Source organism: Oncorhynchus kisutch, linkage group LG24 (genome assembly GCF_002021735.2).
Source record: "Oncorhynchus kisutch isolate 150728-3 linkage group LG24, Okis_V2, whole genome shotgun sequence".
Classification (NCBI taxonomy): Eukaryota; Metazoa; Chordata; class Actinopteri; order Salmoniformes; family Salmonidae; genus Oncorhynchus; species Oncorhynchus kisutch.
Window position 1 is genome coordinate 23,320,458 of NC_034197.2, and position 13,038 is coordinate 23,333,495.

General features: G+C 44.6%; 2 protein-coding genes across 3 annotated transcripts; both read left to right on the forward strand.

The window, feature by feature from the left end:
• The first annotated feature begins 474 nt into the window (after positions 1–474).
• Positions 475–11,845, forward strand: hyal3 (hyaluronidase 3). Of its 2 annotated transcripts, none has more exons than XM_031803875.1 (4): positions 475–591; positions 6,330–7,325; positions 9,193–9,282; positions 11,068–11,845. In XM_031803875.1, the coding sequence occupies exons 2-4, from the start codon at positions 6,360–6,362 to the stop codon at positions 11,359–11,361; spliced, it is 1,350 nt and encodes a 449-aa protein (XP_031659735.1). In that variant the 5' UTR covers positions 475–591; positions 6,330–6,359; the 3' UTR covers positions 11,362–11,845. The 2 variants fall into 2 exon arrangements, with proteins under 2 accessions (XP_031659735.1, XP_020314795.1); XM_020459206.2 differs by lacking the exon at positions 475–591 and adding an exon at positions 2,228–2,354.
• naa80 (N-alpha-acetyltransferase 80, NatH catalytic subunit) lies at positions 3,864–5,534 on the forward strand. Its single transcript, XM_031804356.1, has 3 exons — positions 3,864–3,869; positions 4,734–5,210; positions 5,442–5,534. The coding sequence occupies exons 1-3, from the start codon at positions 3,864–3,866 to the stop codon at positions 5,532–5,534; spliced, it is 576 nt and encodes a 191-aa protein (XP_031660216.1).
• Positions 11,846–13,038: the final 1,193 nt, after the last annotated feature.

Sequence of the window (13,038 nt, forward strand, 5' to 3'; positions counted from 1 at the left end):
CCCCCCCCCCCCTTAGAGAACAACCCGTCCCCACATAGTCGTGGGTGGTGCTGCGTTTTTAGCCCGCACTACAGAAGGCTTTATCGGACCGCTAATACAGGACTTTGTTGTTGTTGGTATGCTGATTTTTCAGGGTGCGCTGCAGCACCTCAGTATCCCTACTTTCTGCTGCTATGCCCCCCTCCCTCCCCCAATTTGGGACTCGTTACATACCTGGACCACCTATTGAGATGTGCCTTTTAAGTAAATCGTGTTAAATAAGGAGACACGAGTTGGTCTTCAATACCACTGACATATCCATTAAGTTAAACATTGATCTATCCCCATCGTTTTCTAAAAGATGCTATGATACCTCCCATACGCTGGGTGGACGCATTACGTTTCTTGTCCACGTGGATCCAGTGATCACAGCCAAAGATTAACCAAGTATATTTCCTGACCAAGTGCGGTAAATCCCGATCGCAGACCAGTGAAGGCTACTGAACCATTACCCTGATTAGTTTGGTTAAGGAAACCAAAACCGATCCAGGAACAGCGCGTGTCTCAGATTCGAGCCAACTTTCGGTGGAAGAAGCGTGAAACCGTGAACATGTACGTATTAGCTGTGGTTTAGGCTTTAACAGCATACATTTGTCACAATTGCTTTCCACTTTAACCAAATACAAATTTAGGCTATTAGGTCTTGGATATTTGGAATATGATATTTAAATAATGGTTTCTGGAAGTACTCGAAATCGAGGCGTCATTTGAATTACTAAATGCACTTCCCGAGCCAGCACGATTTATGTTGCCTATGATGTCGTTCACAGAGATTATTTGTTGCAATTCTGTACTGTGAACGCAATGCATTTACGACAAAATGGTTAGGGCGCATTCTGATGTGGTGTCACTTATTTTTTGGACCTGCCCTTATTTGGCAGTGGAAGTGAAAAGCGTATCCTGTCATTTTTCAGTAGCTGAGATGTTTGACAGTGTTTCTTATTATTTCACTCAGTATTATGTTGTATTTTTTATTTAAACAACACCTAGTTGTTTATAGACAATAATTCCATACCTGCAGTTTAAAGGGGAAATTTGCAGTTCAAACATTAACAAAGTCGTGACCCCGCCACTATTTTGGTAAAGGTATGGGGGGTGGAGCAATGTCAAGACATTCAAATGAATAGACAGAGCTATGGATGCAAGGACTGACCATCCATTTTATTAAAAGTGGTTTTAACCATGTTTTGAGGCTATACAGTGTTTGTTTACAAATACATTGTTTACAAACAATGGAGAAAAACAAGCTTATATTTGGGTTTGAAAGTTAAACTAAGCTCATGAAGCATTCATTAGTTATATTCTTCAGGAATCAATGGGTTTATATCATTAATTTAAAGTCCAAAAATGGATGTAGCAATTGCAGATTGCCCGTTTAAAAAACACAAAATATTTGAACCAATTGAGAAAGATGGGCTTTAAAATCACTTGACCTGGTGGTTATATAAAGAAATGTTTTTGAAATTATTATTATTTATTTTAACCTTTATTTTACTAGGCAAGTCAGTTAAGAACAAATTCTTGTTTACAATGTCGGCCTACCCTGGCCAAACCCAGGCGATGCTGGGCCAATTGTGCATCGCCCAATGGGACTCCAAATCACAGCCAGATGTGATACAGCCTGCATTTGAACCAGGGACTGTAGTGACGCCTCTTACACTGAGATGCAGTGCCTTAGACCGCTGTGCCACTCGGGAGCCTGAGTGGTGGTGAGATCCTTTACATAAGAGCAACCAGTGAGTGATATCTTGAGATAAGAACAGTGTTCCTAAGAAAATACAATTTTACAACTCATGTGTCATACATACGAAGATCAATGACAAGCTCCCCTTCATAATGCTGTTATTCAGTAATCTAGGGGCTCTGTACTTAATCAATTTGTATCCACATACTGTACGTTTTAGATAGCTGCAGCAGTGGCTGTATTGTAAAATACCATATAGTCTACAAATCATAATTACATCTCCCCACTAAATTCCACATGTTATTTGGAAAATGCTTTGCCTACGACCAATGCTTGCATATGCAGTACATCTAATTTGTAACTAAATTATGTATGTATCAGCTAACATTAACACACTTACAATTGAATTTACTGGAATAAACAGCCCTTGCCATGTTTGTCACATCGGAAGTGTGTTATTTAACACTAAATTAGATAATGAGTTTGTGGTTGAGCTGCTGTCACAACTGTCATGTAGGTTATTTCCTGGTTTTTGACGTCTATTAGCATGTCCAGTGTTATGTCATTAGACTATTGGCATTCTCTCTCCTCTCTGCCTGCCAGTCACTAGTCCACTCTGCAGTAGAACGAGGTAAGATGCCTGCAATTGCAAGGGCATTTTGTTTCTTTTGTATTTTGCTTGGTATAGGCCTAGTATTGTACTCTTATCATATGTGTTTCTCTACTGGTTTTAGGAGGCTTTTCTATGTGTAAGCAAATAGAACATTTTACAGTGCAGCAGCATGACTTTTCTCTTTGCCTGTGTTGTCTTTATTATACAAAATAATGATCAGCAAATATTTTCTGCATTTAAGGAATGGTGGCTCTTGTTCACTGCTACCCAGTGTTGTGCGAGGAGACCCAGATTTTGATAACACACCAGGTCATAGATTTAGATAAATTCATGAGTTTGTCTGAGAGTCATTTGCAAAGTTGGAAAATTCTGACAATGATATTAAGATGTAGATCGGGGATTCTTGAAAGTCGGGACAAACCTTGTCCAGCAGGGAAACTTAATTTTATAGTAAAAAACCCCAGCTTGTTGCATTATTTGAGCTTAAATAATGCAACACACCATGTCGGCTCTATGCTCGGAAATGCCACCAAAAAAGGTTGAAAATTTTACAAAAACAGGCAATGATTAATATCAACTGAAAAATGTTATTATGCAGTGTCTTGCAAAAGCCCTCTTTGAATGTTTCTCTCAAAACTGTAGTTGCTAAAAAAATGTGTCCAGAGATTTGGTCAACTCCGTCAAATGTGTGTGAAATCCTAAATGAATGAGGAATGAGCAGGGATAACTACTCCATAGGGATCCCTTCTTCTTGTCTTCATTACATCTAGTGCAACAAGACTGCTCATGTTCTGGGAAGTTCTCTACTTTTCATAGATTTAAACAAACAATATTGAAATAACCATGTTCTCAACCATAAACTGTCAACTCCATCTCCCTGATAGATTAAGATAGGATATACATTTTGGTGCAAATATGTTTATTTTAAGGTGTCTGACATACATCCAGTTAGTTGCATTTGATGAAGAAATTGAAGAATTAGGAGGTTGTTCCTTTACATGGTGTGATGAGGTTGTTCCTTTACATGGTGTGATGAGGTTGTTCCTTTACATGGTGTGATGAGGTTGTTCCTTTACATGGTGTGATGATAGCTGATACTTTGGTCTGTGAAAATATACATTTCAAATGTTGTTAATATTAAGACAAATATTTGTGGGGAAATAATAAATACATCGGCTCATAAGTAGGCTTTCTATAATGACAATTATTGTATCTATTTAAGTTGATGTATTGTTCCAAAATAAGTATTACAAACTGACTGAATATATAACAATGAAACCTTTTGAAACTTTTATTTGTGTATCTGCATTGGTTTTGGCCAAACAACACGACACACGTTTTTTGTCAGAAGTTGACAAGCTGGCAACCTCAGGTCTTGTTGTGTCAGATATTCTCAACTAGTCCAGTCAGCTTATTTCTTCCAATCACCAGGGGGAGAAGAAACATGTTTTCCTCAGTGGTAAATAAGAATACCGTGGTAATGGTGCACAACCTTGTTTTTTAAACTGTACATTTTCTGTGGAGAACATGGATGTACATTACATGTATCGCAAGAATGAGTGGGTTCAGTGTGTCTCTTCCTTGAAACTGATATTATCAAGAAACACTGTGGAGTAATAACTTCCCCATTTATGCCTGAGAGAGATAGTGTGGAAACTGGTGTTATAGACACTCAGCACATCTCTTGATCATCTTAAGCCTGTCAGCTCTGGCCACACTCTGTGACACAGAGTGTGGCCAGGCCTATCTGGAACACTGTACTAAACTGGAGGCCTGCTTTGTATAGCATCTGAGAAATGGAAATGATGATGCTTGATGTACTGTAGTACCTTTTGAAAAATGTACTGCTGAAATGTTAACAGCTTCTCTCCTCTCCAGGGGCTGCATGTTAACTGAGTCTCATAAATACATCCTAATTTAGCTGTACAGTAGGTGCAGTGAAACAAGGTATCATTTCACCCTCGGTGTCCCGGACAAGGGGCCAGCAGAGAAGGTCACAGGGGAGGGAGGGGAGGAAGAGAGCGAGATTGAAAGTCTCTACTGTTATCCTGGCTGGTGTGGGTCTTATTTCAACCACCGATGAGCCCATGGATTGTCAGTAAAAACCAATATCATTGCAAGACTGCCTGAATTACACTGAGGTTGCTTCTATAATCTTTGTCTATGATGCCAATCTACTGTTTGTTGTCAAATTTGGTGCCTATCTAATAACTGCTGTGTCATAACTATACTTTGTGACACACTGGGGAATTTAGTAGTTCTGATGATGTGACCAGGGGCATGTGCATGAAGATGGAATCCCCCTCCCTCTGTGTGTTCTGACCCTGGCTGTCCCGTGTTGTCTGGGGGGGTCACAGGTATGACAGTGGGGGGGTGTGGGTAATCCCCCTCCATCAGCGTCCGGACCTGCTGGAGCCTTGCGCTGACTTGGTGAACAGCGAGTGGCAGCGGAGCCATGGTGCCCGGGTCCACGCCCTCCAGAAATCCTGCCAGGAGTTCCCCGTAGCCCTGGTGCTGCTGCAGGGCTCTGGGAACAGGGACGGTGGGGATGGGGAGACCCTCCTGGGGCATGTCCGGCTGTCCCGCGTGGTGTCCCGCCCTGGGAGCCTCTTTGTGGAGTCGGTGGTGGTGTCCAAGGCCCAGAGGGGGAAGGGCTACGGTCGTACACTGATGCAGGAGACGGAGTGCTACGCTAAGGCCCGAGGGTTCCGGAGGCTGTGTCTGACCACCCACGACAAGCAGCACTTCTATGCCCACCTGGGCTATGTTCTGTCCATGCCGGTACAGAATGCGGGTGTCATGGCCTCCTTCATGCCCATGGAGGTGCTGGAGAGGTTCTCCAAGCTCCCAGGGACAGACGACACCCAGGGTGAGGTACAGGGAGGCCCACCACCACCATCACCACCCCAGATCCCTCCTTCCTTTATAGGGCCTGCTCCATCACCTCTGCCTCCTCCTCCACCACCCACTCATCCTTCTAGTCTTCCTACTCCTCCACCTCTTCTCCTCCCTCCCTCTGCTCTATCTTGTCATTCATCTCCCTCTCCTCCCTCTGGTCTTCCACCTCCTCCCTCTATTCCTCCTCCTCCTCCTCCTCCTCCTCAGTGTCCGGCCCGACTGGTGTTTCAGACTCTTGAGGAGACGCCCTACAGAGATGCTAAAGGAGTTCCTATCTTCTGGATGCACAAGGACATCTGAGTCTGAGGGCCTGGCTGACCACAGACCATGTCACCCATGTCACTCAGCCTCACACACACACACACATGCTCAGGACATTGAGGAAAAGGACGCTGCCTTTGGCCTATTTAGTACCACAGCCTGTAGGGTTTTGACAAGAGGTTGACAGACTGAGAATGAAGGATATTTTTGGGGTCTGGCTGGCTGTCCTTGAGTTCTTGACAGAGATACTTAGTACTGTCGACTGAGATAACACTTGAACAAAGAATACCAAATGTTTTTTCTCATGTGCCTTAAGTAAGTTGTTTTTTCTTGTCCTAAAATAAAACATTTATTTAATGAATGGTTAACTCTACCTGATCAAACAAAATATTTATCACTGGGTCTATATTTTGGACCTAATGTTTCAATCATTTCGATGTTGAAATAAAAGACAGCGTACTAAAGTGTGTTGTTATGTGTTTTCTATGGGTCACCGTTTAAGATTGCACATGTTTAAATACCTTTTCATCCAAGCATCTGTGCAGACAATCTCCAATCGTCTTGTCTTGGAAGGGATGCAACCCGAGGTTGTGTATAATTTCAGCCAGTAGTTTGGAAAGTAGTGCTCGCGAGCTAAAAGGGTTCCCTGAAAATTGTGCACAGTTGAGTACATGTCATCCATTTCCTGTGATATGCTACATCCTGCAGAAAAATATTCCAATTTGTACAATATGTTAAGAATTTGTAAGTCCTTAAGATCCTCTTGAAATATTAACATCAGCCAAAATGAATTTAGTTTGAACAGATATGTGTCTGTCTGTGTGTTCTCTTTAGGCACGACAACACATTAACCAGTGAACAGCCATGCTGCTACATAGCTTGCCTCTCACCATCCTCCTCCTCTCCACCATCCTCCTCCTCTCCACCATCCCTGTCACTCCCCAGTGGGGTGCAGTGGGTGATGAGTCTGGAAGGTCTGTGGCTGCTGCAGGGCCAGTGGTCCAGGGCAGGCCCTTCACCATGGTCTGGAACATGCCCACAGCGAGCTGCCAGGCACACTATGGCATCCACCTGGACCTGGGGGCCTTCGACATCGTGGAGAACCACCACCAGCACTTCCAGGGCCAGAACATGAGCATCTTCTACCACAATCAGCTAGGGCTCTACCCTTACATCACCCAGGAGGGTCTGCAGGTTAATGGAGGGGTTCCCCAGAGGGGAGACCTGGAGGCCCACCTGGCCCTGGCCCAGACCCAGATCTCAGCCCTGCTCAGGACAGGGTTCAGCGGCCTGGCCGTCATCGACTGGGAGGAGTGGCGCCCCTTGTGGGTGAGAGACTTCGGCATTAAGCTGGAGTACCGCCGGCTGTCTAAAAAACTAGTGAGAGGGGAGCATCCAGAGCTAACCAAACAGGAAGTGAACTCCCTGGCCCGTAAGGAGTTTGAGAGGGGTGCCAGGGACTTCATGTCTGAGACGCTGCAGTTAGGAGTGTGTCTGCGACCGAGGGGTCTCTGGGGCTTCTACAGCTTCCCTGAATGCTTCAACTACCACAGGGAGCAGAAAGGCCACAGCTACACGGGTCAATGCCACTCCAAGACCAGGCAGAAGAATGACCAGCTAGCCTGGCTGTGGCGCCAGTCCACTGCCCTCTACCCTAGTATCTACCTACCCAAACGTCTGGCAGGGTCCTCTGATGCCACCCTCCTGGTCAGACATAGGCTTCTGGAGGCCCTGAGGGTGGCGAATCAGTACCCCACTAGCACCCATGCAACTCCTGTACTGCCGTATGCCAGAGTGGCATTCGCCCACACCCTCCACTTCCTCAACAAGGTAAAGTATAACAGTAAAGTTGGAAAATGTTTCCTATCCCATGACTGTGTTATTACAGAGTTAGTATCAGTCCTTCGAAACATACACTAACAGTGATACACTTATGTTATGAATATTATAAACTCTTTGATATGATATTTGGCAGAATTGACTATTATTATGGCTGATATCACTTTGTGGCATACAAGTAATCAAACTAGTCTCCCATTGACCTTGCCATGCAGACAGTGACATATGAGCACACCTGGCAGGAGATGCTAGCAAGCAATGGAAAGATATTCTATTCCTGCATTATTTATATTACCTTTAATTAACTGGACAAGTCAGTTAAGAACAAATTCTTATTTACAATGACGGCCTACCAGAAGGCAAAAGACCTGCGGGGACGGGGTCTGAAAATATATATATAAAAATATAGGACAAAACACACATCACGACAAGAGAGACACCACAACACCACATAAAGAGAGACACCACAACACTACATAAAGAGAGACACCACAACACTACATAAAGAGAGACAACACAACACCACATAAAGAGACCTAAGACAACAACATAGCATGGAAACAACACATGAAAACACAACATGTAGCAACACAACATGACAACAACATGGTAGCAACACAACATGGTAGCAGCACAACATGGTAGCAGCACAAAACATGGTACTAACATTACTGGGCACAGACAACAGCACAAAACAGCACCAAGGGCAAGGAGGTAGAGACAACAATACATAACGTTAAGCAGCCACAACTGTCAGTAAGAGTGTCCATGATTGAGTCTTTGAATGAAGAGATTGAGATTAAACTGTCCAGTTTCAGTGTTTGTTGCAGCTTGTTCCAGTCCAGGTTAAGGGCAGAGAAAGCTTGTTGGACACTAAGAAAGCTTTGTTGTAGAGCATTTAACACAAAGTCCGGTTAGGGACCAGCTGAATATAAGACTGTATCATCTGCATATAAATGGGTGAGAGATCTTCCATTTTCTGACTTTATACACTGCACTCTTTGAGAGAGGTAGTTAGCAAACCAGGCCAAAGACCCCTCAGAGACACCAATACTCCTTACCCGGTCCACAAGAATGGAATGGTCTACTGTATCAAAAGCTTTGGCCAAGTCAATAAAAATAGCAGCACAATATTGCTTAGAATCAAGGGCAATGGTGACATCATTTAGGACCTTTAAGGTTGCAGAGACACATCCATAACCTGAGTGGAAACCAGATTGCATACAGAGAGAATACTATAGACTTCAAGGAAGTCAGTCAGTTGATTATTGACAAGATTTTCCAACACTTTAGATAAACAGGGCAAAATAGAAATTGGTCTATAACAGTTAGGATCAGCTTGATCTCCCCTTTAAATTAAGGACGCACCATGGCTGCCTTCTAAGCCATGGGAACCTCCCCAGAGAGGAGAGTTGAAAAAGGTCAGAGAGAAGACTTGGCGATGAAAGGATCACCAACCTTAAAGAAGAAAGGGTCTAAACCATCTGAACCAGATGTATTTGTTGGGGTCAAGTTTAAGGAGCTCCTTCAGCAGCTCAGACTCAGTGACCGCCTGCAGGGAGAAACTTTGTAGCGGGGCAGGGGAAAAAGAGGGAGGAGCATCGGGGATAGTCACATTAGAAGGGGTGGGAGAGCAGGAATTGGATGGGCAAGGCGGCATGGCTGAGTCAAATAGGAATCCTGACTTAATGAAGAGGTGATTAAAGAGCTCAGCCATGTGCTCCTTGTCAGTAACAACCACATCATCAACATTAATGGACATGGGCAGCTGTGAGGAGCAGGGTTTATTCTCCAGGTCTTTAACCATTAGACTCAATCATCTCACCTCAAGTGTATGTATTTTTGTGTGTGTTTTCAGACGGATCTGGAGCACACACTGGGAGAGAGTGCAGCGCTGGGGATGGCAGGAGTGGTGCTGTGGGGGGAGCAGGCGTTCGCTAAGTCAAAGGTCAGATCCTGGAGACCTCACAGTTTGTGCATATACATCCACTATAATATACATACAGTGCCTTCGGGAATTATTCAAACCACTTGACTTTCTCCACATTTTGTTATGTTAAAGCCTTATTCTAAAATTTATTAAAGTGTTTCCCCCCCCCTCATCAATCTACACAAAATACCCCATAATGACAAAGCAAAAATAGGTTTTTAGACATTTTTGCTAATTATTAAAAAAACATGACTGAAAAAGCACATTTACATAAGTATTCAGACCCTTGCTCAGTACTTTGTTGAAGCACCTCCGGCAGCAATTACAGCATTGAGTCTTCTTGGGTATGAAGCTACTAGCTTGGTACACCTGTATTTGGGGAGTTTCTGACATTCTTCTCTGCAGATCCTCTAAAGCTCTGTCAGGTTGGATGGGGAGCGTTGCTGCACAGCTATTTTCAAGTCTCTCCAGAGATGTTCGATCGGGTACAAGTCCGGGCTCTGGCTGGGCCACTCAAGGACATTTAGAGACTTGTCCCGAAGCCACTCGAGACTTGTCCCGAAGCCACTCCTGCGTTGTCTTGTCTGTGGGCATAGGGGTCGTTGTCCTGTTGGAAGAGGAACCTTCTCCACAGTCTGAGGTCCTGAGTGCTCTGGAGCAGGTTTTCATCAAGGATCTGTCTGTACTTTGCTCCATTTAACTTTGCCTAGATCCTGACTAGTCTCCCAGACCCTGCCGCTGAAAAACATCCCCACGGCATGATGCTGCCATCACCATGCTTCACTGTAGGGATAGTGCCAGGTTTACTCCAGACGTGACGCTTGGCATTCAGGCCAGAGAGTTCAGTCTTGATTTCATCAGTCCAGACAATCTTGTTTCTCATGGTCTAAGAGTCCTTAAGGTGCCTTTTGTCAAAGGCACCTTTTGTCATGTGCCTTTTACTGAGGAGTGGCTTCCGTCTGGCCACTCTACCACAAAGGCCTGATTGGTGGAGTGCTGCAGTGATGGTTGTCCTTCTGGAAGGTTCTCCCATCTCCACAGAGGAACTATAGAGCTCTGTCAGATTGACCATCAGGTTCTTGGTCACTTCCCTGACCAAGCCCTTCTCCCCTGGTTGCTCAGTTTGGCCGGGTGGCCAGCTCTAGGAAGAGTCTTGGTGGTTCCAAACTTCTTCCATTTAAGAATGATGAAGGCCTTGTGATGATGTGTTCTTGAGGACCTTCAATGTTGCAGACATTTTTTGGCACCCTTCCTCAGATCTGTGCCTCGACACGATCCTGTCTCAGGGCTCTACGGACAATTCCTTCGACCTCATGGCTTATAAGGTTGAAATGCACTGTCAACTGTGGGACCTTATATAGACAGGTGTGTGCCTTTCCAAATCATGTTCAATCAATTGAATTTACCACAGGTGGACTCCATTCAAATTGTAGAAACATCTCAAGGATGATCAATGGAAACAGGATGCACCTGAGCTAAATTTCGAGTCTCATTGCAAAGGGTCTGAATACTTATGTGAAGAAGGTATTTCTGTTTTTCAGTTTTTATACATTTTCAAACATGTCTAAAACCTGTTTTCATTTGTCATTATGGGGTAAGGTGTGTAGATTGCTGAGGATATTTATTTAATTACATTTTAGAATAAGGCTGTAATGTAACAAAAGGTGGAAAAAGTCCTGAATACTTTCCAAATGCACTGTACCTCTTCTACCTTGAGTGTGTATGCAGTTCAGTTTCTGTTAGATTGTTTGTTTTTGTTCTGTATTTGTATATGAATATCTCTTTCCCTTCCTCTCTCGGCAGCATCAGTGTGAGATACTGAGGGACTACATTCATTCTGAACTGGGAGTGTACATCAGCACCCTGAAGAGAGGGGTGCAGCGTTGCAGCGAGGAGCGATGCCATGGCAACGGTCGCTGTGCCAGGAGGGACCCCTACTCTGACCACATGATCCCACTCTCTGACTCCTTCTCCAACTTCCTCCCTGACCCCTCTCATGACCTCAGCCACCTCCGCACTAACTTCCTGTGCCAGTGCTATCAGGGCTGGGCGGGTGAGAAGTGTCAGGAAAGGATAGCTTCAATCACTAACACTTAGTGTCAGGAAAATAAATAGTCTCTATCACCAATATATAATATCACCTCTTTTGTTTATTTGGTTGATGCGCAGCATACAGTAGCATCATTGCAATTCCACCAAGTGTATCAAAGTGAGAACTGTGGCAGTTGCTAAGGCACTTTCTCAGCGTATTCATTCTATACAATTCAGTTCCACTTGTGACATGTTTAAGTTGTGATAGTCAGAACATATTTGCACTGTGTTTTGTCAGTAACAAAATGGGTGTGACATTTCATCACACATCGCCTGTCTCATGCATACATGTAAAAGAGGACCGCTTCTAAAGGTTACAGCGTAGCTTGTATGTACAGTATGTTTAAGTCACAGATCACATGGACGTCTCGAACCTGAATCATTTCTGTCCTCATGCAGTTGTTCAAATACATGAATTGTCAGTTGAAGAGTGTGGTCCTTTAAGCTGTGATGTCACTAAAGATGCTATAAAGAGTTCAGTACCCTGCAATCTTACTGAATGAGTGTCTTTCTTTCCCCTATTTGTCTTGCAAATCAAACAACTCATAAATATAGAGTACAGTATATGGAAACATTGTCTGTGGGTTCCAACTCCCGGGCTCTGTTGTGCATATGGCAGTAGGGGTTGTTTCTGGATGGGTCCAAGTTCCAATACCATGTGCAGGGCAGGGATTTGAATTGAGTGGAGATGTTGGGGCAGGTAGGTAACAGTTGGTGTTACATTAGTGTTCAGGGGCCACTAGGACGGGGCTTTCAGGGTCCAGGGGTGAAGGGTGTTCCTCTCCGTGACCTCTGCTCCTCAGGATCCTCCCGTGATGGCTGTGAGGTTGTGGCGCAGCGCCTGCAGCTCCTGGATGAGCTGGGAGACCTCTAGGGCCACAGCCTGTCTCTCCCTCACTGCTTCCGTTAGGGACCGGAGAGTGCTGCCCTGCTGCACTGGAGGGGGAACGCAGAAACACAGTCACAGAAAGGGATGGGAAAAATGTTGAGGCCTGGTTGGATTTCAGATCAAGATTGAGAAAGAGTAAGTGAATAACGTTACCTAAGAGATAGAAGATAAGAAATAGCGTCAACAGCGTCAGTGATGTCACTACACACCCCATGGTGTATCGAAACGAGGTGGGCATCAACAGGTCTCGGAGCATTCTCTGCCATCGGCTTCTCATTGGATGCCCTGTCTGATAGACAACTGGTCTGTCCCGGAGATGGAGGTTCCCATTGGTGGAGGGAGCAGGAGGAAGGGGAGGTCGTCTGCTGCCTATAGAGACCATAGAGACAGTGGAGATTCTAGTGACTGGAGAGTAATGAGAGTCACATTTCAATGGTGGTTTTGGATGCAATCACTATACACAATACAGCCTGGAAACATCTGGTACCTTTGTGGTTGTGCTCTGGATGGGTGCGGTGCAGGTCGTTGATGGACTCCACGGAATGTAGCTCGATCTCAGTCAGGTCCCGATCACTGATCCGGGTAAAAAATACTGGAGTGGTAGGGGATGGAGGTTGTTTCGCCATAATCCCTGGAGGGAAGGAGGGAGAGAGAAGAGGACACCAGGTTTCTAAATATTATTACTGATAATCAAAATAAAACTGTTATCAGGAAGTTGGAATTTGGACTCAGGGCCAGGGCCAGGGGAGAGGTGATTGAGAACAGGCCCTTTGTCTCACTGGGAATGTTTCCAC